General features: G+C 38.1%; 1 protein-coding gene and 1 long non-coding RNA gene across 2 annotated transcripts; both read right to left on the reverse strand.

Annotated features, from left to right (window-relative positions):
* Positions 1-15,284: 15,284 nt before the first annotated feature.
* Positions 15,285-19,645, reverse strand: LOC110927342. The gene is made up of 4 exons (XR_002585603.2): positions 19,526-19,645; positions 17,950-18,064; positions 16,300-16,408; positions 15,285-15,543 (listed from the first exon to the last, which is right to left on the reverse strand). It is a non-coding gene; the product is annotated as an uncharacterized LOC110927342 (long non-coding RNA).
* A 5,844-nt stretch (positions 19,646-25,489) lies between these two features.
* Positions 25,490-27,161, reverse strand: LOC110927341 (glycine-rich cell wall structural protein). The gene is given in 2 exon segments (XM_022171017.2): positions 25,490-26,015; positions 26,018-27,161. Coding segments are annotated over 2 exon segments (1,242 nt in total). The 5' UTR covers positions 26,982-27,161; the 3' UTR covers positions 25,490-25,737.
* Positions 27,162-27,887: the final 726 nt, after the last annotated feature.

A 27,887-nucleotide genomic window follows, 5' to 3' on the forward strand; every position in this document is an offset into this window, starting at 1 on the left:
AAATGCGTTTCAGGTAATTACAGTAGATCGGAATAAAAGTTGGATACGGCACCGAAAGGCTTAAAGTAGTGGCTTATTTTATCAATTAAACGAAATCAAGAAATGTTGTTCATGCTAAAGCTACCTTTGTAAAACCTGGGTTTTATCCCATCTATTTAAGAAATAAAATCCGGTGTTTCTAAACTCTGATATTTTTCCTAACTCACGGTCCTGATGAAATTTCCGTTGCAATGTTTTTAAACTAACCATCGGTACCACTTGGCTGCTCGCAGCGCCCGATTCCGTCCAAGGTGGGGTTGGGGGTAGTGACAAGAAGGGACTATAACTGAATTTTTTGTCAAACAATAAGGACAAAAACGTTAGGAATGGAAAGTGTTGTGTACTCTATTTTTTGCTATTTCCATAAATTTAGATATACTTAATATTATTCTTTTCCAATAAAAAGGAAAAATAGGGACGTATTTTCGGTGGAATACCCATTGATGAATGACCAATGTAGGCATCGGTTATCGATCGGTAAACCACAATTGATAACTTAGCGGTGAATTGCCATTCGTAAGACCGCAAGGTGTAGTTCAGGGAGAAGGTTTGTGGAGCTGAGGTGGCTTTATGGTTACTAGTGAATGGTGAATATCATGAAAATCTCCACCAAGCCCACGAGTCCACTAACATGTGATTAAATTTGGAGAAAATAATAGAAAAAAAGAAGGGATAGTGGAGGGTTAGTGAACCCGTGGATAGTGGAGGAAAGAGATGGTGGAAAGGGATGCTAACGTAGAGCTGAGATGGAGGGTGGTGAAGGGTGTTCACTAGTGTGTCACACCCCAACCGATGGCGGAATTATTGGGGCGTGGCACTAAGCGAAACAGATTGTTCAAGAGAATCCACAACAACTATTAAATGACAATATCTTTAACGTTAATATCCCATACTACTAACAGATAAAGCAAAAACAGTGATTACAGATATAAGTCTCAAAAACAAGTACTATTCCGACAACTCAGATTTATTTCGATGGGTTTCTAGACTTCCTACTTGATTCAGCATAACGTAGCATCCTATCAACCTGTCACATACGTTAAAATAAAGTCAATACATAAAATGTAAAGGTGAGTACACAAGTTTGCATAGCATATAGTAGTAAAAGCGTTTACGCATACCCACCATGTATCACATAACGGGCGAAGCATGTAACTATCAAACAATGATTACAGCTTAACCACAAGACTGCGTTGTAGAGTATGCGCGACACATGTTCAGCGAACACGTGAAGTAACGTGATGTGATCCCTAGCAACCCCTGTCCACGACAGGTGCTGAGTCCAAACTATAGAACTATCGTTGCTAAAGGCGGTATAGTGTGACACTGTATAAGCATAGTACAAGCATTCATATATCACGTATAGCATGAGGGAGCGGCTAGCGTTATAAAGTGTTTGCGTTGTGTGTTGTGTTTTGATATAGAACGTATGTAACACCCAAAAGTGTGTTAAATGAAAATGGGTTCGAGTATACTCACAGTGTGTGTTTAGCTAGTAAACACAGTCTGTATTGCAGTGAATGGAGCGCGTTGAGTTAGCCTGTTTATAGAAGCATAAGTTGTTGAGCTGAGCGTTGAACAGTGCGTAACAGAATGTCAAATGGGGAAGTGTTCGAATGGTGATCCGAACGAATGGGTATAACCCATCCTAGTGGATGGTCATCCAGGCGGATGACCATTCGAATTCGAATGAGTGTGTGGTGTTTGTAAATTGTTAAAATTAGAAGTTTAGTCAAAGTGTTTTAAACAAGGAATTGTACAAGGGTCAGGTCACCTAGTCGGATGGTCATCTGGTCGGATTGTGACACCCCAGGAAAACCAGTGAACGATGCAACCTATCTGGCTTCCTCAGTAAGTACGTACCAAATTTCGGGACGAAATTTCTTTCAAGTTGGGGATAATGTGACAACTCGACCTCTCGACTTTAAATGCACGTTGACTTTGACTGTTTGATAGTTGACTTATTGACTTATAACTGTACACGTTATGTGTTAATGAAACGTATTGTATTGTGCATATATGTGATTACTGTCATGATGTGAGAATTAGTATAAAACACTTAGACTTAATTGCCATCAAACCAGCTCGACGAATCAGAGTTGTGATTCGCCAACAAGGACTCGACGAAACACAAGTGTGTTTCGCCAAACCTGGTTTCGACGAAATTGACCTGATTCGCCGGCCCGTTGATTCGCCAAGCCCAGTAAGGGCCCAAATACGATTACGCGAATATTAATTAGGAATGCGACCGTATTCGCCACGCTTTTAGCAAAACAAAAACCCTAGAGCTTCACCTCCTCTGATTGACGGCGATCGTGTGCCCCGGAAACCCGAAACGACTTAGTTACTATTCAAGATTCTTTGTGGTTAGTGTTTAATTCCCTGCATGCTTGTTTGATTATACCATTGTAAACTGTTTCTAGTACAAGTTCATTAGAATCAATGATAGACATTGCCGTGTTCATGAATGATTGACGAATGGGTAAATGGAACTTATGCTTAGTCACAGTATTCGTATGTCGGACTTGATTGTATGGCGATCGGGAAACTGTTGTTATATATTTTCTGATTCTGATTAATCTAGTGAATGAATGAGGCACCTTGTGCAAATCAATGATTTGCTATAATACAAATCACGACCGAGCCGTTATACAACTGTTATTGGTAATTAGGATTCATGTTAGATGATATGTGCCTTGATGTAATTGGTATGATCAATGGTTACTGTATGATAATGATTGCATGATTTTCTTATGATGATGACGGCCGATAACCATGATTAGGGTTTCTGTTTCTGTATCTAACTGCATGATATCCGCGTAACTGATATGTTGACGTAACTGCTGTTTGACGAGTTAGAATGTTTGGCGAATTAGGAGGTTGACGTAATAGAATGTTGACGAATGTGAATACTTGACGAAAGGGAACTCTTGACGAAACAAGATGTGTTTCGCCAAGAGAAGTCGACGAAATAGAATTTATGATTCGCCGAAAGACAGTTGACGAAACAGAATCAGTTCCGCCAACCTGTTTCGCCGACCTTGTGATTCGCCAAAGCTGTATTTCGCCAAATTGTTTAACTGTGAACAGTAGACTGATGTAACATTATGGATGCTAACTGGAATGGTTAACTGCTGATAACTATTATGCATGACTTATATGAACTCGCATACGTGCAACGTGATACTGATGTGAACATACTTATGTGCCAACTTCGTGAATACAAACTGATTGTGTATACGTGCATACCATAGGACGTGATTGATTTACTTTGAGCACATACTTAGCATACCGAGCAAACCCAAGGTGAGTTCACACTCCTACTAAGGCATGGGATTCCCGGGTCGTGGGAATGGGATAAAGGTTACAATTGACTAAGAACGTACATATGCTTTTCCTAGACTATCACCTACCATGATCCTCGGATGTCAGGACGGTTCCGTAGGTTAGGATAACACCTACGTGGTCATATGCCAATCACTGCCTCGGATGTCAGGCACGCACGTAAAACCTACGTGTACGCATTACTTACTTCTATCCTCGGTACAAAGGATACGTACGTGAAACCCATGTACACCCCCGCGTCTCCTATCCTCGGTTGTGAAGGATACGTGCGTAAAACCTACGTACACCCCATACGCGCTACTGTTCTCGGAAGAAGAACAGGGATGATACGAGTAGTTGATACGAATAGTCTAGTGGTCACATAACATGGGAAGCCCCCACCTGTATAACTTACTATCGGCCCAGTAGAGCCACCCGTTACTTACTGTTACGCACTTACTTACTTACTGTGAACTCGCTCAACTAGTTTGTTGATCTCTCTGTTACATGCCTTGCAGATCGTTAGGTACTTGGAGCTTGCACTGGAGAAGCGGGTCGTTGTGGGCAAGGATCGTGGTTCCTACGTTGAACTATTATGACATTTAAAACTATTAACTAGTGTTGGATTATTTACTATGCTTCCGCTACACTTTGAAACTATGGTTATGTTTTGAACACCTATCGTATAGGATGGATGGTTTACATTTATTTTACTTAATATTAATTACATGTTCAATATGATTGGTGGCTTGATCCTGGTCAGTCACGCCTCCAAGCGGTGGTACTCCAAGCGGTCAGTCACGCCTCCAAGGTAGACTCGATCAGAAACTGGCCTGCACCGCGCACACCAACGGAGATACGCCAATTCTTGGGTTTGGCGGGGTACTACAGGCGATTCATTAAAGACTTCTCCAAGATCGCTCAGCCGCTCACTATGTTGACACAGAAGGGTGTCACCTATCGCTGGGGAGAGCCCCAGGAGACCGCTTTTCAGTACCTAAAGGATAGGCTTTGCAGCGCGCCTATTCTCTCATTGCCAGAGGGCACAGACGACTTTGTGGTTTATTGTGACGCATCGATACAGGGACTTGGGTGCGTATTGATGCAACGGGATAAGGTTATTGCTTACGCTTCACGTCAACTCAAGGTTCACGAACGGAATTACACGACGCACGATTTAGAGCTGGGAGCTGTTGTTTTCGCGCTTAAGATATGGCGACACTACCTGTACGGTACCAGGTGCACGATTTACACCGATCACAGGAGTCTCGAGCATATCCTTAAGCAAAAGGATTTGAACATGCGTCAACGAAGATGGGTTGAACTACTGAACGACTACGAATGCGCTATCAAGTATCATCCAGGCAAGGCCAATGTTGTGGCTGACGCCCTCAGTCGGAAAGACACTCTACCTAGACGCGTACGAGCCTTGCAGCTCACTATCCAGTCTAGTCTTCCTGCACAGATACGAACTGCTCAGATAGAAGCTCTAAAGCCAGAAAACGTCAAGGCTGAAGCCTTACGTGGCTCAAGGCAACGAATGGAACTAAAGGAAGACGGCGCCTACTATGTAACGGGCCGGATTTGGGTCCCTCTCTATGGCGGTTTACGCGAACTTGTAATGGATGAAGCTCACAAGTCTCGCTACTCGGTACATCCAGGGTCAGATAAAATGTACCACGACATCAGCACTACTTATTGGTGGCCTAGCATGAAGGCCCACATCGCTACGTACGTTGGAAAATGTTTGACCTGTGCGAGAGTCAAGGTTGAATATCAGAAGCCAGCTGGTCTACTTCAGCAGCCTAAGATACCGCAATGGAAATGGGAAGAAATTTCCATGGATTTTGTTACAGGCTTACCTAGATCTCAGCGTGGGAACGATACAATATGGGTCATAGTTGATCGACTCACCAAGTCTGCACACTTCCTGCCGATTAAGGAAACGGACAAGTTCTCTACTCTCGCAGACATCTACCTTAAGGAAGTTGTTTCGAGGCACGGAGTGCCCACTTCCATCATTTCGGATCGGGATGCACGATTCACGTCAGAACTTTGGCAAGCAATGCATAAATCCTTCGGCTCACGATTAGACATGAGCACAGCATATCATCCTCAGACGGATGGGCAGTCTGAGCGAACGATTCAGACTCTTGAAGACATGCTTCGGGCATGTGTTATCGATTTCGGCAACGGCTGGGAAAAGCATCTCCCTTTGGTGGAGTTTTCATACAATAACAGTTATCACACCAGCATACAAGCCGCTCCATTCGAGGCATTGTACGGGCATAAATGCCGGTCACCTCTCTGTTGGGCAGAGGTGGGGGATAGTCAGATTACGGGTCCAGACATTGTAGTGGACGCCACAGAAAAGATAGCACAGATACGACAACGCATGGCGGCAGCACGCGACCGTCAGAAAGCCTACGCGGACAAGCGTAGAAAGCCATTGGAATTTCAGGTCAGGGACCGGGTTTTACTTAAAGTTTCACCCTGGAAGGGTGTGGTTCGTTTTGGCAAACGGGGCAAACTAAATCCGCGGTACGTTGGACCGTTCGAAATCATAGAAAAGATTGGCAAAGTAGCCTACAAGTTGAACCTACCAGCTGAACTCGGTGCAGTTCACAATGTATTTCACGTGTCGAATCTGAAGAAGTGCCTGTCAGATGAGACCCTCATAGTTCCTTTTAAGGAACTCACTATTGACGAGCGGTTGCAGTTCGTCGAGGAGCCAGTTGAAATCACGGACCGGGATGTTAAGGTCCTCAAAAACAAGAGAATCCCTCTTGTTCGAGTTCGTTGGAACTCCCGTCGTGGCCCAGAGTACACCTGGGAACGCGAAGACCAGATGACAGAAAAGTATCCCCAGTTATTCGGAACCAATACAACTACTGCTGAGGCTGAAGCTACTACCGCGGAATTTCGGGACGAAATTCCAGATCAACTGGGGGAGGATGTGACACCCCAGGAAAACCAGTGAACGATGCAACCTATCTGGCTTCCTCAGTAAGTACGTACCAAATTTCGGGACGAAATTTCTTTCAAGTTGGGGATAATGTGACAACTCGACCTCTCGACTTTAAATGCACGTTGACTTTGACTGTTTGATAGTTGACTTATTGACTTATAACTGTACACGTTATGTGTTAATGAAACGTATTGTATTGTGCATATATGTGATTACTGTCATGATGTGAGAATTAGTATAAAACACTTAGACTTAATTGCCATCAAACCAGCTCGACGAATCAGAGTTGTGATTCGCCAACAAGGACTCGACGAAACACAAGTGTGTTTCGCCAAACCTGGTTTCGACGAAATTGACCTGATTCGCCGGCCCGTTGATTCGCCAAGCCCAGTAAGGGCCCAAATACGATTACGCGAATATTAATTAGGAATGCGACCGTATTCGCCACGCTTTTAGCAAAACAAAAACCCTAGAGCTTCACCTCCTCTGATTGACGGCGATCGTGTGCCCCGGAAACCCGAAACGACTTAGTTACTATTCAAGATTCTTTGTGGTTAGTGTTTAATTCCCTGCATGCTTGTTTGATTATACCATTGTAAACTGTTTCTAGTACAAGTTCATTAGAATCAATGATAGACATTGCCGTGTTCATGAATGATTGACGAATGGGTAAATAGAACTTATGCTTAGTCACAGTATTCGTATGTCGGACTTGATTGTATGGCGATCGGGAAACTGTTGTTATATATTTTCTGATTCTGATTAATCTAGTGAATGAATGAGGCACCTTGTGCAAATCAATGATTTGCTATAATACAAATCACGACCGAGCCGTTATACAACTGTTATTGGTAATTAGGATTCATGTTAGATGATATGTGCCTTGATGTAATTGGTATGATCAATGGTTACTGTATGATAATGATTGCATGATTTTCTTATGATGATGACGGCCGATAACCATGATTAGGGTTTCTGTTTCTGTATCTAACTGCATGATATCCGCGTAACTGATATGTTGACGTAACTGCTGTTTGACGAGTTAGAATGTTTGGCGAATTAGGAGGTTGACGTAATAGAATGTTGACGAATGTGAATACTTGACGAAAGGGAACTCTTGACGAAACAAGATGTGTTTCGCCAAGAGAAGTCGACGAAATAGAATTTATGATTCGCCGAAAGACAGTTGACGAAACAGAATCAGTTCCGCCAACCTGTTTCGCCGACCTTGTGATTCGCCAAAGCTGTATTTCGCCAAATTGTTTAACTGTGAACAGTAGACTGATGTAACATTATGGATGCTAACTGGAATGGTTAACTGCTGATAACTATTATGCATGACTTATATGAACTCGCATACGTGCAACGTGATACTGATGTGAACATACTTATGTGCCAACTTCGTGAATACAAACTGATTGTGTATACGTGCATACCATAGGACGTGATTGATTTACTTTGAGCACATACTTAGCATACCGAGCAAAACCAAGGTGAGTTCACACTCCTACTAAGGCATGGGATTCCCGGGTCGTGGGAATGGGATAAAGGTTACAATTGACTAAGAACGTACATATGCTTTTCCTAGACTATCACCTACCATGATCCTCGGATGTCAGGACGGTTCCGTAGGTTAGGATAACACCTACGTGGTCATATGCCAATCACTGCCTCGGATGTCAGGCACGCACGTAAAACCTACGTGTACGCATTACTTACTTCTATCCTCGGTACAAAGGATACGTACGTGAAACCCATGTACACCCCCGCGTCTCCTATCCTCGGTTGTGAAGGATACGTGCGTAAAACCTACGTACACCCCATACGCGCTACTGTTCTCGGAAGAAGAACAGGGATGATACGAGTAGTTGATACGAATAGTCTAGTGGTCCATAACATGGGAAGCCCCCACCTGTATAACTTACTATCGGCCCAGTAGAGCCACCCGTTACTTACTGTTACGCACTTACTTACTTACTGTGAACTCGCTCAACTAGTTTGTTGATCTCTCTGTTACATGCCTTGCAGATCGTTAGGTACTTGGAGCTTGCACTGGAGAAGCGGGTCGTTGTGGGCAAGGATCGTGGTTCCTACGTTGAACTATTATGACATTTAAAACTATTAACTAGTGTTGGATTATTTACTATGCTTCCGCTACACTTTGAAACTATGGTTATGTTTTGAACACCTATCGTATAGGATGGATGGTTTACATTTATTTTACTTAATATTAATTACATGTTCAATATGATTGGTGGCTTGATCCTGGTCAGTCACGCCTCCAAGCGGTGGTACTCCGCGTGTGGATTTTGGGGGTGTGACACGGATGGCCATTCGAGTGGGCGGTCTGTCATTTGAAGACTTGTAAAATTTTCTAAGTAAAAGTTTTGAGTTTAATGGAGACGGCGTGACGACGTGTCAAACAACGGGAATACACCAAGCCTAGCTTACTCGATCGGATGGTCTCGGCCCATTTGGTCAAACTTACTGTTCTTGATGAATATCCATGTTCAACCCGTTAATCGGTCATCTCTCCGGTGGAAATCCGTTTTCAAGCCGGCTCTCGACTAAGGAACGAGTAGAGAGTCTGAATGAGCTCATATTCCATCGGTTTAGTGTGAAAGTTGAAGAAAAGTTTGAAAACAGATGAAAAAGTGGTGAAATCATGTTGTGATTGAGTTTAGAAGTGTGAAATCCTTTAGATCTAGAACCATTCTCGATCAAATGGTGTTCCCTAATGGTTTGCCGGAGCAAAACGGGGGGAAACCACCTTCAAGAGGTCCAAATCAGTGATTTCAGAGGAAAAGCAAGTGTTTGTGTGTGATTTTGATGAAGAAGTGATTAGAGATGAAGATTGTACAAGATTTGAGGAGAAATGCTTACAAAATAGCCTTGAATCGCGATTGAGAGTGACTAAGAGCGACTGAGCGGATGAAGGTGTCAAATCAGAGAATGAAGTGTACGTGTGGTATTTATAGTATGAGAACGAGGGTTTAAGTCGGTGCGCGAGTTGGTGTTCGGTCGGATGGCCATCCGGACGGATGGTCATCCGAGCGGATGGTCATCCGGTCGGGTGCCCATTCGATCGGATGTCCATTCGGACGACCGAGTTGTGTTTGTTAGTTTTCCAACTTTCATTTCGTTTGTTAAGCGTTGTGTTGCGTTTAATAGAGTTGTGAGTAAGCGTTTGAGCGTGTAAGCGTTGCGTTGAGATAACCACATAATATTAAACAAGTAATCACACATAATAACTAAAATGCATAAAAGTATATCCGCGTTTCGAGTCTGCGTTGAGATTGCATCGAGTTTACATTGCGATAGCGTTTAGTCTAAGCAAGCGATGTAAAATGCGATAAAATGCGTTTAAGTGTTAAGCGTTATAGGTAGCGTTTAAAATGAGATAACTGTGTTTTGAATAAGCGTTGTAAACAACGTTGTAATAATGCGTTTAAAAACATAGTTTAACCCGTAGTGTTAATCGAAATCTCGAGAGTACAAGCGACTACGAAAAGGAAAGACAGCTAATAGTAATGATCCGAAAAGTCGGGTTGTTACATAGTGAACCACACCCCATAGCCTAATATATATGTTGGAATAACATCTCATGTCTGATGTTAAACATAGTTGTCGTTGATCAATACCTCGGTACATTATAGTGGTAAATTCATTATCCACACAATTTTTTACGTCAGAGTATCATCGAAAGATTAGATAGAGGTGGACCTTACTTTACCTACGGATCTCCGCCAATCTGACAGATCTGGTTTTCTAGGTTCAACTGACGGCCAAATTATGGGTGTTCAAGAGTTTCCAACTAAACTGGCTGTGCAGATGGTCGGATTTTGAGAACAATGATCATAAGAAGATATATGTTGTGCACTTCTATTTATATTAGATCCCAAAAAGAAAAGGTTTAAGTCGTAGTCACTAGATAAGGAGCAGGCCAGAATGGTTAAAACATGTGTCATGGAGGTTTTTTGCTGATATAATGTTGTTTTAGAAAAAGGTTTTCACAAGTAATGCCATGTTCAAAAATATTTCACAAATAATGCTATCTCCATTCATAATGGCGACTTTTATGGGGAAGTAGGGTGTGGCAGGGAAGTTCAGGGAATGTGTAAGCTTTTAATCATTGAATATTATACAAAAGCCATTGATAATGGCGAATTTGTTCAAAAAAGCCATTCAAAATGGCGAATTCTACAAACAAAATTGAAAAGTCTTACAAGCAGCCAATGAAAATGGCGATTTCCGCAATAGTGCCATTCATAATGGCGAAATCTACATAAAAAGCTGAAAAGTCTTACAAGTAGTCAATGAAAATGGCGAAATCTGCATATCAGATGTAACCTTGTAATCCTGTGTACCACCTTTGTAAATAAAGAAACAACTAGAATCAGCAAGTAAATCATTGATGATCCACAAAATTAGAGATGTAAGCAAAGTAGGCAATAGCTGATCCAGTGCTCACATTCAAAATGCCAATAATCAGGATCATAGACATGGCGATGAAATTCCATCAGAGTTGGTATCTTAACCATGGTATCTAAGCTTTTATTATCCTCTGCCCAAAAGGCAAAACAACCGAAATATGTGAATCCGAAAGCGGTATCTCATTCTCAGTTTCATATAGAAAAGGGAAACTTTAACAAAACATACCGACAATGTTTAGGGCTCGAAGAACCAAATAGAAAACACATACCTGCACGAGGAGCATACTTAAAAGAGAGAAATGAGTGAAATCCAACAATTAATTAGAAAATGAAAATACTTAGGTTCTAAACTAAAGAGTATTAAAGATCTATGAGATGATATGTGCAGAGACACATTATAATATTAGCTTCTTATGCATGGGATCATGGGCGGCTGTTTAGGTGTGCGGGGAGGACTTACGCACAAGGCCCGGTTTTTCGAGAGGCACGGGATTTTTAAAAAAAAATTTGATATATATATGTTATTTTTTAAAAAAAAAATTGTACACACATAACAAATCCAATATAGAGGCCCATTATCAAAAGATATATATTTTTTATAATTTACCCAACTTAACAATAGGTTTATTGGGCCCAATCCAATATAAATTGTGATGATAGACTTAGTGGGTTGGCGATGATAGCTATCGAGAACGAAGTCTTAGATAATATAAATTGTGAAGAGTTGATCCAACAATTTGCTATGAAGAACGCAAGGAGGGCTGAACGAATCATTGGTTAACTATTAACTTATTATTTATTACGGTATGTAACTCATTAGAATACTATGATTTTGTCATTATCGTAATTGCATTGTTTATCAAATACTACAATTTTTGTCATTTTCGTAATTATGTTGTTTATCGTTAAAGCATATGGGCTCATTTTTCGAGCTCAAACAGGATACGTGAATTCTCAGAGACGCCACTGCATGAGATTCTAAAGATAAGAATATTCTTTTCTTACTCATATATGAGTATAATGACTGAAATGAATTTGTTTAAGTGCATCATGTTAACAGATTACCACCTTTATAACTTTTTTGAACAAATTCGCCATTATCAATGGCTTTTGTACCAGCTTTAGCAGAATTCGTCATTTATAATGGCTTTTGTACAATTAAAAGCTTCCCTGCCACACCCTACTTCCCCATAAAAGTCGCCATTATGAATGGAGATAGCATTATTTGTGAAATATTTTTGAACATGACATTACTTGTGAAAACCTTTTCCAAAACAACATTATATTAGCAAAAAACTCTGTTTCATGTTAGATTAATTATAAAACCAAGTGGCAAATGTTTAAAAGTAATTAAACTATGTGTATTGGTATATGCCAAAGTATGAGAGAAAAAGCGTATGGTGAACCAGAGAAATAAATGAATGTAAGGGAGAGAAAGAAGAGAGATGATATACTTTAATGTGTTCATAGTGCGTAATGCAAAGGAAATATGCATGTTTTTATCAAGGTATCAAACGGGTCAAAGGAAGGAGGGGAGAGAAAAGTTACTATACCACGAACACGGACTGAAAATGTAATAAAGATATTGAAATGAGCGATCATGATTATGACTTATAAGACGACTTTTAGAGTAATATTCGGACTTTACTCCTTCTGGATGACAACGGCTGGTTAGTGGTGCTAGTTTTTCAAAATGCATAACTGACTTTGGACAAGTTTGTGATCACATTGCTACAAATCTTCCTTAAAATCCAATAATCATGCATACCCTTAGTCCATTTCATTAAAATTGTTTTTGTTTTATCCGTTTTGAAGAAAATTAGATTGGGAAACTGAGTACGTAATTTCCTAATCATGGTATCACATCATGCATACCCAAAGATTTATTTTCCACCCTGAACTAATAAACAAAATGTTCATCTCAGTTGACTAATTAAAGATTAATATAATACTAGCATAAAACTTTTATTTCGCCTGTTCCAAGTTTTTTCTCACAACCAGTGTGTACACCAACGCCGATATTGAAAATTTAGAAAGCTTAGGAAATAAACAGTTTTAAGAAAACTCATTCACTAATTAAATTATATTCTTTTAGTGAATAAGCAGTTTATTTAGAGGTTAAATTAGAAAAATGTTAAACAACAAACTGATTTGGTTCCAACCGATAATCGATTGCCTAAGAAAATAGAAAGAAACTTGATAGAATTTTAAAGAGATACTTGAAACTAATTTTCTGGATATCTTTCTACATAAACATTCTGTTTTATATGAAGACTTACAAACTGAGTAAAAATAGATAATGGGTTAAACCCCACTAACCCTAGCTTACACTTGCAAAAAGAAAACAAACAAAATGAGAATTATAATAGGAATCGTGGGTTGCATGAACATGGGTAGTAGGCACGTATCACAAACATTGAATTAGCATGAGTCCATCGAGTGGGTTGTTTTAGTTAAGTGTTTACGTCATGAATTGTTTGTTAACCCACATGCAACGCATGAGTTAAATTAATTATCAATTAACTTTGGTTTTGTCCCGATGTAACAGGTGTTTTCCTTCTATTCGAATTTAAATACGTATGTTAACTTCATCTAAGTGCAACATCAATCTTTTTTCCCCATTTTATTTTTTCATATTCTAAGGAAATGGTTTAATCCCATTAACTTTATCTAACCCTATCTTTTAGTGGTTTTTGGTCTAAAAAATAAAAGAATAATTAATTCAATCTCTTAACACATAACCTATTTAATGTCCTTTAACACAAGGATGGAGTGACTTGCAATATTAGTTGACATGTTATGTCATTGTTAACAATCTAAATGTTAGAATACACTCCTAATACTCTAAGAGTATATATAGATGTATTTTGGAAGAAGGCTTAACAACTTAAAAAAATCATCTTTGGTTTATATGATTACGATAGAAATAAAACTTGTGAACCAATGATTATAGGACATTTTGCCGTTGACCGTTGTGAGAAACTTTAAATGATGCGGGTCTACTAAAAACTGTATATTAAAAGGTATAGCTGATTTACTACCCATCTTAATCAAGCTAGCTCACCATTCACGAATATTGTTTTATTTTATTGTTGTTTATGTTTATAGTTATATGCGTAGAATATTGTTAATATGCTATCAAACATTGTCACGAAAGCAACTTTCAAAAATATATATAAATGAGTGCTCCTGGGAGTCTCGGAATTTGTTTTAAGGGAAGCGTGTTGAACACGTGCCTCAGTCACTCTATTTCTTCTTCATTTCTTGTATTTTGATTTTTTCAGTTGTAAAAGTAATTTAGATTTTCAGCTTTCTTTATTTATGTATTGTAATCTTATATAAAATTTGTTTTATTTTATTTATTTACGCGAACGGCATGTAGTCCCCATTTGGAAGTATCAAGTTACAGTTTAGTTGTAAATCCCCTTAATGGTTTTGAAATGGTCCTTGGTTGGTTTAGTTAACTTATAAAAAGTATGTCAGCTATATGTGAGTTTGCTAAATTGTTTTCCTAAGAACCAACCACAATAACAATGAATTATATTATAATAAAAGTAGTAATATTAATACCAAATGTATTTTTAGTAGTAAAAAACAGGGGGTGGGGGGGGGGGGGGGTAATTTGTTTTCATTAATAATTTCCCTATGTAATTTTACCCTTCAGTTTCTAGTTTATTGTTGGGAACATCCTCGTTTAAGTTTTCCCAACATCAGCTAGACCAACTGATAACCATACTGAATTACCGGATTCAAATACGGATCATGCAAATCTGATAAGCATGAATTCACAATTTCAAGCTTTTCGATGTGAAATTTATAATAGTTAAGTCACTGTCCAAAGTTATTGCCCTGTGTAATCTTGAAACGCAGAAAAAAATGAAGCCAAATTTGCAATGTTTTAAATACCGGTATGAACCGGCCGGTTATACCGGTTAAACCGGATACTGGACACGTGCCCGGTATGATAAAGGCTGATAAAACCCAAATACGGTATGTCTTATGTATCGCCGGTAAATCTGGTTCTACCGGTCCAAACCATTGAACCGGTTTGCGTTATCTTAAAATTTGATATTTTTAATTATAAAAAAATACGATATTAAGGTAATACCGACTTTCCATTGTTGGTAATTAACCTAGTTTTAATCGTTATTGAAATTGTTACTCACATCATCTAATGTAATATTGTTTATAAGTAATAAAAATGCTCTTAAAAATGCAACACATTTTACAAGAAAACAATTGTTTTTAGATAAAACCATAATCAGTTATATAAATCTTAATTAAGATTGGATTGTTTTTTAGATTTATTTGTATTTTATGGAATTATAGTGTTAACTAGTGACCCGGTTGAACCGCTCGGTACAACCCGGTTCAACCGGTTGAACCATTTTAGAGCCTAACACGGTATGAATAAAAAACCGGTTTTTAAAACATTGCAAATTTGCATTCCATTAAACCTATGTTTTACTCGCTAAACATATACGTCAAATCAGATACCCATATGTTTTGCTACACACCAATGAACGATATATAAACCAACTCTTCACTATTTTATTGGAATACTATATCTCATAGACAGATTAAAAGTCATGGAAACCAAAGGTCATAAAGACTGAAAATAGACCGATAGCCTTGTGAAAAAAGGTTCTCAACATGCTGATATTACTAAATAATATCACATCCCGCATCCATTCCGGTGCTACTCTCTCAAACGTTCCCACGCGGTAGATCATCATCATTTCTTCTTCCCCTGGTCGGTTGTTCTTCACCCATCCCAGACTAATAAAATTTAATAAAAAATAAAAATAAAAACAAAGAAAAAATGTTATTGGCCAAATACAAGGAAGAAGGCGTGGAAAAAAGAACGCTTGGGGCTTTTTTTTGCTCAACAACGCCCAGGAGGCGGTTTATACGGCGTTTGGGGGCGTTTTTTGGGGATAAAACGCCCAAAACCCTCCACTACGGGTGGTCTAAACTATAAAAACTAGTCTAAAAAACAGAGGAAAATGGGTATCCAAATGCATAAAACCTTCGATGTTATATCATTATTAAAAAAAATATATAATTTCTTTAATCATATTAGCTAATAATGCCACCTCTACTAAAATAACAGAATGAGATACGCGACAAGATGTACCAGGGTAGCATCATTATAAAAAATAGGGATGAGCATATGCCACCGAATACCGATCCCGTACCGATCCCGTACCGATCCCGATCCCGATCGGTATCCACTTTTTGGCGTTTTCGGTATCGGTACGGTACGGTATCGGTATTATACCGATACCGACCCTCAAAATACGGTATAATACCGATACCGTACCGTACCGATACCTAACCGACATGTTTCGGTATCGGTATCGGTACCTAGTTTGGGTGAAATTCGGGATCGGTATTAGGCGGTATCGGTATCGGTTCGGTATCGGATAACGATATGCTCATCCCTACTTTTGTTGCTCTTCATCTTTGGCAGATCTGCGAATGAGTGAATTAGTTAATTTATTAACAAGAGATTAAGTGTTACGGTGTTAGTACCATGGATAAAGTCGTTGCCTGATTGAAGCAATTTCCTGTCTCAATTCACCTAATTGTGCGTGTAGCGTGTCCTTTTCTTCTTTTAAATAACTAATTAGTTCATATGTGGCTGCATCAGATTGGATAAAAACGTTGCACTCACGTTAAACACTAACAAGAATAGATTCAAAGAAAATCTGGAAATGTCTTTTTACAGTTACTTATGTTCCTTTATATGTTTCAAATAAACAAAATGAAATGCAATAAAATAGTCAAAGATGAAAAGGATACAAGTCAATATAGAAAGGTAGGAATGAGACGAGTGTATGATCAAATGACTAATGCACTGCTTTGACTACGTAGTGGCATCTAGGACATGAATAATCACAGCAAAAAGCTCATAAATTGACCCTTCTTATAAGTTGATCAAATTTGCAACATTTTTTTTTTCTCATGAAGGTTAATGAGTAGTGTGATGTCATTTTCCTTCAAGTCTCAACAGCTGAACAGTCAACATGAGAAAGTTTTATTTCTTTTGATAGTGCCATTCATAGTTATTAAAGGTGCTAGGCACACTCAAGGCGCTTAGGCCTCGCCTAAGGCCTAGGCGCAAAGCGCAAAAAAGCAAGGGCCTGAGAAAATATAAGCGCATAATGAAAAAATATTAAAAATATATTATATATTAGAAAAATAATACTATTCTCCAAATAAAATAAACAAACGCTTTTATATAACATTTAATGTGATCTATTTAGTGCCAAAAGTTCTAAAATTAGTACCAAAAGTTCTAAAATATTAGCGTATTAGTGTAGAAAGTTAGTTTTCCTTAGATAAAAGTAGAAATCTGGCTGGAATCTTGCCGGAATTTAAAGAATTTGGCCGGAAACTCTCCGGAATCTAGGAATCTGCGCTTGAACCATCACCTGAAGGATTAAAGCGCAATTGGCTCGACTTAAAGCGCAATTGGCTCGCCTCGCCTAGAAAATGGGCCTAGGCGCAAGAGGCGATGGCTTTTAACTACTATGGTGCTATTAGTAACCCAGCGTCCCAAATGTGTTCTTATGTCATCTTCACCATTGAAGCAAGTTCAATAGCTTACATCTATGAAACAGTTAAAAGAATTACACAGTTATAAATTATTGTGAGACGCGCTTCGAGGCGAGGGTCTACGCTTTTTGCTAAATAAGGCGCGAGTTGTACATGAGGCGCAACTGAGACGCAATTTTCTCACTAAAAAGTTGCAGTTTGCGCCTCGGTGCACTTCTCGCTTTTTTAAACCAAGTTTAAGATGTAACTGTGAGTCTGTGAATCGTCTGTATATACCAGCATAGTCAAATAAGTCAGTTATTTGATCTTCTTTGTACAATGCCAACAGACAATGAAACAAATGAATAACTCAAATGAACTGAAAACAGACTCTTATACAAAGCAAAACAAAAAAAACAACAGGCTCAAAAAAACTTAATTACAACTTTAAAATCAAAACAGCTGTAACTCTGACCTAAATAAAAGATTTATATATATTCTACTTCATAACAACTTTTTTTTTTTTTGAAAAGAAAAAAAAAACCCTAAACCATATTAAATGTGTATATAATGTATACCATGTTAGACATCAATAATCAAAGTTTAACATTCAAAAAACAATTATTTAAAAAATGAAGCACATACCAGAGACGTAGGTCTTAAAACTTTTCTTCTTGATCCAACCTTAGCTGCTCTATCTCAGAAGCTTTCTGCTTGGTGTACTTATCATACAGCTTGGAGTAGAGAGCCTCCATTTGAACTGAAAAACCGAACAGAAATAGGTAGGTCAATTGATTGATCATAGGGCAAATAATAAAAGGTATAATAGAGTAAGAAGGAGAAGAATCGAGATACGGGGCATGTTTGGCTAAGCTTATTTGAGTTGAAAAGGACTTATTGACTTATGACTTTTTGAAAATGAGTTTTTAAAAAAGTGTTTGGATTAGCTTATGAGATGGGAAAAGACAATAAGTCAATATAGGGGTGTTCATCGAATCGAATATCGAATTTTCGAATTATTCGAATCGAATTAATCGAATAATATTTTTTTCTCTTGAATTCGAATTCGAATAAAACACACACTATTCGATTCAAATTCGTATTCGAATAAAAAAATCAATTCGTATTCGATTAAAAATTCGAATTCGAATTGAACTCGAATAAATTCGCTACCATAAACATTTAAAAAACTATTAAAATGAAACATGAATTTTAACGCTACCATAAACCACGATATCACATTATAAAGTTTCAAATAACATACCATAAACACATTCAAAATAAGTCGGGAATGACATGCAAAACGATAACATAAGTCGGTAACATTAGATTCAAAACTGACTATAGTTTCTACATATCAGATCTCCACATGAACATCCAAACACATCAATATAAACATGTATGACCATTCCAAATCAAACAACGGAAACAGCTAACGAAAACAGTTTCACAGATCATACACATGAATACAAACACATATAAACAAGGGTAAATTACTTTTTGAGTCCCTGTGTTTTAGGGGTTTTAACCACTTGAGTCCAAAATCAAAATGTTTAACGCCGTGAGTCCCTATAGCCACTTTTCTTAACCATTTGAGTCCAAATTTCTAACACCATCCACCAAGTCTATTAACTATGAGGGCAATTTGGTCATAACACCATCCCACCACTGCCACCACCATCGCACAACCGCCACCTCCAAATACCCACCACATTAACTATGAGGGTATTTTCAGCAGATCTAACAAATTTCAAGGTGAAAACGAGAGAACTGAGAGAGATTGTACCTAGATTCAGTGAAATTGAGATACAACAACACAGATGAAGAAGCTTTAAAAGATGATAGAAGTTCATATGATCATCAGACATGCAATTAACGTTTAACAGCTAAATCATCTAAACAAACTTATCAAAATCATTCACTCTGTTTTTCACATAAGTTCAAATCACTAAAAGCAGTAACCCTAACTGTTAATTCGAACTCAAAATCAATGAATTTCAGTAGATCCAACAAATTCGAAGCATAAATCAAGTGACAGCAATAGAATTGAGATGAAACATAACATAATTCTCGGATAAGAAACATGCAACTAACAACTAAATCGTCTATACAATCAGTTACTCTGTTTCGCAGATAAGTTCAATCACCAAAACAGTAACCCTAACTCTTAACTGGAACTCAAAATTCATAGCATAAACAAAGTGAAAACGAGAGAATCTACCGATGAAATTGATATGAAATAGTACAGAAGCTTTGGATGATGAGGATAGTGATGAAACAAAATAAGGAGAAGAAGGAGGTTCGAAAGGATAATATAAGGGAAGGAGGGGTGGTTAGTGATAGTTTCTATCACTTTCACTATCCAATTAAATCATATCACTTTCACTATTCAATTAAATCATGCCATGTCAGCACCCAATATTCTATCACGTGATAGAAATGTAGGGGGTGGTATCACTAGTGATGAGATTCCAATGTACAAGTATTAATACACAATGTACACGATACACATTCATCACCCTCCAACTTCAACGCGTTATATATATAACTCGTTATACTTGACCACGAGTGATGGGAATTGGGCGGGGCGGTGTTCCACAAGTGATACAATAGTATCACGGTATATAATTTGACCACCCCGTGTGGCCTAACCTTTAAATTAGGGCTGACTATACCATTTAAGACAATTACACCTGTTTGACTGAAAAATACACCCTTTGACTTTTTAAATTTATAAAATAATTAAAAATTACAATATTAGGATCTATCATTTATTTATCTTTGTACATAAAACATAAAACTGTTTTATAAACATGAGGTAGAAAGTAGTTAAACGAGTCGTAATCATGTTTGAAACTTATGTTGTGTGCGCCGTCAGAACCCTGTTAAACCTGTTATGACACGATTTGTCAGCCTTACTTTAAATAATAATAATAATAATATATTACAGGGCATTTTAGTCTTTTAATGAAAAATTAACAGAAAATTCTAACTGTGTTAGAAATTTGGACTCAAATGGTTCTGAAAAGTGGCTATAGGGACTCAGGGCGTTAAACATTTTGATTTTGGACTCAAGTGGTTAAAACCCCTAAAACACAGGGACTCAAAAAGTAATTTACCCTATAAACAATACCTATAACTTTCAAATCTAACTGAAACAGTTAATCGCATACCTTGTGATGGTGGCTGAAAACCGTGACAGAGTAGCGTGTGAAGATTAGGAAGGGATGGATCGCCGATAAGCGTGGCCAGATCGTCGATAAGCGTGGCCGAATCGTCGATAAGCGTGGCTGATGAGGGAATAGTGTGTGAAGACCAATAAGCAAATGAGATGAGGAAGGAAGGAGGCGTCGTTTCTTTTTTATGTATTTTAGGGTTATAACTTATAACTTATAAATATTTTAATAGATTTGATATTTAGTTTTATAGGCCATATGTAATGGGCTTGGTAATAGGTTCGATAATGTGTAATTATATATAGCCCAATTAAATTATATATGTATTAAATTATATTATATATATTATATATAAAAATAAAAATAAATGCATAATTCTTATTCGAATTTCGAATCGGATTAAAATTATAAATTCGTACTGGATTCGTATTCGATTAACTTGACTCGAATTGAATCGAATTCAAATTCTTGCGACTCGAAATGTCACACCCTAACTTTTGCGGAAGCGTGATTATTGGTGTGACTTTCTTAATATCATAGCATTCAATCATAACAACGCTATATGATAAAAACCAAAAGATGTTCATCCATAAATTAAGTTTGAAAATACCACAACATAATTGTCTGAAACGTTGACACCAAATTTAAGTTACAAACCATAACATGTTTAAATGAGTTCATGAAGACTCAACAAAAGACCTTAAATAAAACCGGGTTTAGAAACATGTATCTCGTCCAGGAATAGGATATATCTCCTAAACTCTACGACCATGGATGACATCTTTTATTCATGACGCAACTTGAACATGCAAACACCTGCCAGATCCACGTAGTTCCCTGAAATACATGTAATTTGAAAACATCAACAAAAGTTGAGCGAGTTCATGTGTATGTGTATGAAGAAACCCTAAAAGTATGTCTGTATGTATGTATGTCCCTGGTATGTAGCAATAAGGAAAAGTAGATCACCAATGGTTTGCAAGGCCAATGATATGTGTGAAATGATGCAGGAAAACTCAAACCTAGCGGAAATGTTGCCACGACATTTGTATGTGGACATAGTTACCACATGGGCCACCCTGGTCCTCATGGGTGTGGGCTTGCTACACCCAAATAGATCTATCACTCATATCCCTCGGTCTTACGACGAGGATTAATGGCCTTAAGTGTTATACCCACCTTTCACATGATCAAGCAGTAACCCTTCTTAGCTAACCATACCATGTATAAAACGTTTGTAAACAATTGTAACATGTATTTCACCCCCGAAGTTATAAAACTGAAAACAGTTAAAAGAAAAGGGTGACATGAACTCACAGTTTTGCGTCTTCAGTACTCGTAACCCAAGTCTCCTCAGCAAACACGACTCCCTACAATGTACTAGGGTCTATTAGACTAACGGGCCGTGCTTTGCCTTAGTATTTACGTTTTTGAGTTACGTTTCTTTAATATTATCCCAAGTTATAATTTCTTGTTAAAATAATAATTATTTTAACTTTAAATTATATATAATTTTGGAATAATTATTTAACAAGTATTTTTGTAATAACACTTCTCAAGTATTTCCTTCCAAAGGATGGGGTACCTCAAACATGTATTTTTGTATTCTTGTATTTGTATTTCCAAAATAATATATTTTTAAGTCTAACTTAGAAAATATATTTAAACTTATTTTGTCCAAAATATTGTATTTCAAGAAAATATATATTTTTCTCAAAAATCATATATCTTCTAAATAATCAAGAAAAATATATTTTTACTTCCAAAAATAATATATTTTCTCCTTGTCGAAAATATGATATACTTTGTAATAAGAAAAATCATACTTTCATTTCTTTCGTATCCAAAATAATACTTACCAAAAATATATTTATGACGGTATTTTCCGGAATATTTTGTAAGTTACGTCCTTTATGTTTACACCAAATTGCAAGCGGTGTCATTTACCTTTAAAATTGACGGGTTTTGTACTTAATGTTTCAAAATCTTACACGCTATGTCCTTTGAACCTAACCCAGTTTATTTTTTTGGTTAAATAAGATCATGTGCATCTCACATTAGGGTAAATCTGTCTTTTTCACTACCCTCTTCAACTTTTCCCCAAAATTAAGGACCCAAACCCTAAATCATTTCCTCCTCATCGGTTATAGCTTCTGCAACATCATAACTATAATTCCCAACCTGACTAGTTTCATTAACCTCTGCATCATGATAATCCACTTCATCATCAACATCATTATTTCTAGAATAACTAATCGCTTTGCTGCTATCTTTAACTATCTCATCCTCACCATCATCACCATCATGACGATGATGATGAACATCATCATCTACAGGCAAAACTAATTCCTCTATATCACGACCAAAACACTTAATCACTCTACAAGAAAACAAAATCTGAGCAATATGATCCCTGCTAACCTTAAACTCTTTAGGGCAATCAGAAGCAGCAGACATAATCGTCCCTTCAATTATTTCTAGATTGAACAAAAATATCAAAATTGGTACATTGGTACAGAGATTTCAAAAACCACCAAGATTTCAAATTCTGGATTGAACCCAGATATCAAAATTGGAACTTTAATCGATCTTGATCATACACATAAATCTAAACCCAAAAATTCTGGACTGGTACAGAGAAGGGGAAATGATTTAGGGTTTGGGTTGTTTATTTTGGGGAAAAATTGGAGAGAGTAGTGGAAAAGACAGATTTATCCTCACGTGACATGCACATGATCTTATTTAACCAAAAAAATAAACTAGGTTAGGCTTAAAGGACATAGCGTGCAAGATTTTGAAACATTAAGTACAAAACCCGTCAATTTTAAAGGTAAAGGACACCGCCTGCAATTTGGTGTAAAGATAAAGGACAAAACTTGTAATTTACTCTTATTATTATTTAAATATGTATTTAATATATTAGTTAAAAAATATATACACAGTGGGCTCGTTTAGGCTCGTGAGCCGGCTCAAGCTCGATAAGCGAAGCTTGGGCTTGTTTACTAAACTTACTAAACGAACTTGTTTTTAGTCTTGGGCTCGGGCTCGAACAACTCATACATCTCTTCTTCTTCCTCGTGAAGTCTTACCCAGACTCAATCCCAAATACTCGTAGGGCCCAGTGGCCCACCTTGTTGTAACATCACCACGGCTATTTTATTTTTCACAACTGAATAGAGATTAGAGAACACATCGTCTGTGGCTCCTTCATTGGTCCAAAAGTCGTGCCAAAACAGAATTTTTGTCGCCACTTCCCTGAACAAGGATGAGTTTTTGGTAAATATTGATATTGAATTTGGCAAGGTCAACGTCCACACGCCCAGTGTTCCTCCAAACACCTACAGTAGATTTCAGAACCAGGATAATGTTAGAGTCTTTTGATGTGTACCACACACCCACATCCTAAACCCACGTCCGAGAAGACCCACGTACAAGACTCCTGTGCATGCATAGTTTCATTTTATTTATTTCCCTTTTTGAAAGTGTTGGTTTAGTGGGTTTAGCCCATTAGGTCCATGTTCTATTTTAATTAAGTTTGTAATTTGTAAGCCTATAAAAAGGGATGTGTGTTTAGTGTTTGGGTATGAATGAAAATTATAGAGAATTATCTATAATTTTGAGTTTTTTCGCCCCACCACTTGGTCTGGACTCATGCACAACCTCCACCACCACTTGGTAATTAAAGCAATGTTCACCTCCCTTATACCCATTATGTATACGAATTTATGGTGGAAACGAATTAATTTAAGTTGGAATTGTACTTGATTTTGTAGTACCTGAGAACACCCCTTGGAAACTATTGACATGAAGTCATGGGTGGCATTCATAGGGTCGCAGGCGCCTAAAAACTATCCGGAACCCTTTAACTACTTTCTCGGGTTATTCTGCTTACCCGAATGTAAACTGTTTCGGGTTCGGGTTTAAGCGAATCATTCTATCCCAAATACCGAATGATATAAACAGTTTCGGGTTTGAGTTTAAGCGTATTTAGGTTTAGTTGGCCTCGGTTTCGGGTTTAAGTGTATTTAGGTTTGGTATATATCCAAGGCAAATGAATTAAGAAATATTAATTACCAATATTAATCTATTATACAGATTTTACAAGGTCAAACCTCATATTCACATTACCAGGTTTGTTTTTTATATTTTGATTGTTAATTTTGCATAAAAATATTATTAATATTAATCAGACGTTTAGTTTTGCGACGGTTTTAATTAATCTGCTCAACAGACTTCGATTTACTGCATGTCAATTTATGCGCAGTAGAAGACTTTGATTTACTGCATGCCAATTTATGCCCAGTAGAAAACACAAGCAGAGTTTGAGAGCTTCAACTACTAAATCTCCTAGAATGTTATTTTCATTTTATTTATTAATTTTTTTATTTGTTTGTCATTGTTGTAATCCAAAGAAACATTGAATTTAAAGATTTGCATACAAAAAAATTGATTTGATGTAAAAGCCCATTATGCAATTTGCTTCCTTTTCCTTGATTAGCAAGCTTGAGATTTTGCTATACCTGTTTTGATCCAAAACTTGTTTTGGCATGTTAACAAAAAAATGCCAGCCTCGTTTGTTCCCACTAACTCGAGGCTATTCACTTGAGGTACCATGAAAGAAGATGAATTGCAAGTCACCTACAAACACCGTACACACACCACAACCCCAACAACTATGAGTCGACAAAACATATACGCCCGCCGCAACGCGCGGGCATTCCCACTAGTTTATTAAGTATAACTAAATCGAATAAATTTAAACCCTTTAATATTTACCTATCATATTTCCATATTAATTAATTATGTTAGTATATATGGTTTCTTGCACCTCTTTGTAAAGCCTAATTAGTCCTAATTATTTGTTTACACGACTTAGCACTAATTACTTCTTTTTTTTTATGATTTAACTGTAGCGTTCAGGTAAGAAAGTTGAAATTCATTTCCATGCAAAGTAACAATATATGTGGAAGACTGAATCATAATACAAGCACCAGCCACCAAGTGAAGAGTTAAAGAGCTAATATCAATTATGCCATACAAACAAAACAACTCTTTGTTTCATGAGCTTTATTAGGTTATGGTTTGTGAATAGGTATAAAGAACAAGATATATAATCGTGGAATTGAGACTATCATCTCATCAAGAAAGTACATATATAATTAGACCCAAAACCATATCCTATTCCCATTTGATAATACTAAGCTTCGATAATAATAAACATAATAGTATGGGATATGCATTTGATGCACTATTTAAATTAAATTTTTCCACCACCACCACCACCAAATCCGCCCCCTCCACCAAATCCGCCCCCAGTGCCACCACCTTTGCCAAAGCCTCCCCCAGCTCCGCCACCGAAACCTCCCCCAAATCCACCACCACCACCTCCTCCTCCTCCACCACCACCACCACCACCTCCTCCTCCAAACCCACCACCCTTGCCGATTCCACCACCAAATCCACCACCCTTGCCAATGCCCCCACCGAATCCACCACCCTTACCGATTCCCCCTCCAAAACCTCCACCCTTGCCAATCCCCCACCTTGTCCACCACCCTTGCCAATCCCTCCACCTACTCCACCACCCTTACCTATCCCTCCGCCAAGTCCACCACCTTTACCAATCCCTCCACCTGCACCTCCGCCCTTACCAATCCCACCACCAAATCCTCCACCTTTGCCAATCCCCCCACCTAATCCACCACCCTTGCCGATCCCCCCACCTAATCCTCCACCTTTACCAATCCCTCCACCTACTCCACCACCTGAACCCCCACCTTTTCCAATCCCTCCACCGGCTCCTCCCCCTACTCCACCACCAAATCCCCTACCTTTACCAATCCCTCCTCCTAGTCCACCACCTTTTCCTGTCCCTCCACCCGCACCTCCACCCACTCCACCACCCTTGCCAATTCCACCACCAAATCCTCCACCTTTACCAATCCCGCCGCCTGCTCCTCCGCCCTTACCAATCCCACCACCAAATCCCCCACCCTTACCGATCCCTCCACCTACTCCACCACCTTTTCCGATCCCACCCCCTGCTCCACCACCCTTGCCAATCCCACCACCAAATCCCCCACCTTTACCAATCCCTCCACCCAATCCACCACCCTTTCCAATCCCACCACCTACTCCACCACCCTTACCAATCCCACCACCAAATCCCCCACCTTTACCAATCCCGCCACCTGCTCCTCCACCCTTGCCAATCCCACCACCAAATCCCCCACCTTTTCCAATCCCTCCACCTATGCCATGCCCACCCCCAAAACCGCCACCACCGCCGCCACCACCACCAAACCCAGCTCCACCACCAACTCCTCCACCCCCGCCAAAACCACCACCAAAGCCTCCACCTATTCCGCCTCCTTTTCCACCTCCGATTAAGAGCTTCTCATCATCATCATGAACCACATTTTTGGCCAATACGAGACTCACAAGAAGGACATGAAAACAAAGCAAAAACAAGGCACCAATTCTTATTGACCCTTGTTTCATATTGAAAGAAACCAGCGGCCTTTTCTTGCACTATTATTGTATTTCACTTTATAAATGTATTATGAGTATTGTTTGCGTTCATTCACATGATCCAGGCTAAGGTTTATATAATAACTAAGATCCTGCCTCACGTACTATTCTACTTTATCTTCTTGTCTTAATTAGTTTCACAAACACGTACAGTTGAGATCAAATATCCATTTAGAGTGCATTAAATGTTGTCAACAACCAACTAACCCTTTCTTTCTCCATCATGTTCATATGTCAAAATGGTCATTCTTCATTATTACAATTGGCTAGGGTGAACGTACCTACTGTTTATATGATGTCAATCAACCATGACTGTAAATGTTTATGTTTATCTCCTGTAAAAAGTAATATATGATATACGTCGTTAAAAAGTAATATATGATATACATCAGAAATCAAGAAGCGAAAGGGATGGCATTACAAATTGCAAAGTCATATTATTTGTATTTTACAGATCAACTCCGATCCATTGTACTTCATTTTCTATTTGTAACCATAGTCATCTAAGTTTTGTTTATCCCTTGATAGCCAATCAACTATATAAGGGTTCGATTTAATAATAACACACATTTGAATCAATAAAAAAATTGTTTTTATAAAGTAGTTGGTGTTATTTGCAGCAAATATCACAGAAATGAACCCAGAACCTTATGCATCAATACATATTATGTGTTTGATATTACAAAATACTACGACCTCAATATTAAATTATATTTCGACTATTTTAAACACAACGTAAAAGAAATTATCAACTTATGAAGTATGTATACATATGTATAATATATCACATATGTGTTGTAGTCATGGCCGTTCCAATCTTTTCGGCTTTTCGGGCCTTTTTTTTTTTTTTACCTTTTTGATTGTTATAAACAGTAC

This window comes from Helianthus annuus, chromosome 2, assembly GCF_002127325.2.
Source record: "Helianthus annuus cultivar XRQ/B chromosome 2, HanXRQr2.0-SUNRISE, whole genome shotgun sequence".
Lineage (NCBI taxonomy): Eukaryota > Viridiplantae > Streptophyta > Magnoliopsida > Asterales > Asteraceae > Helianthus > Helianthus annuus.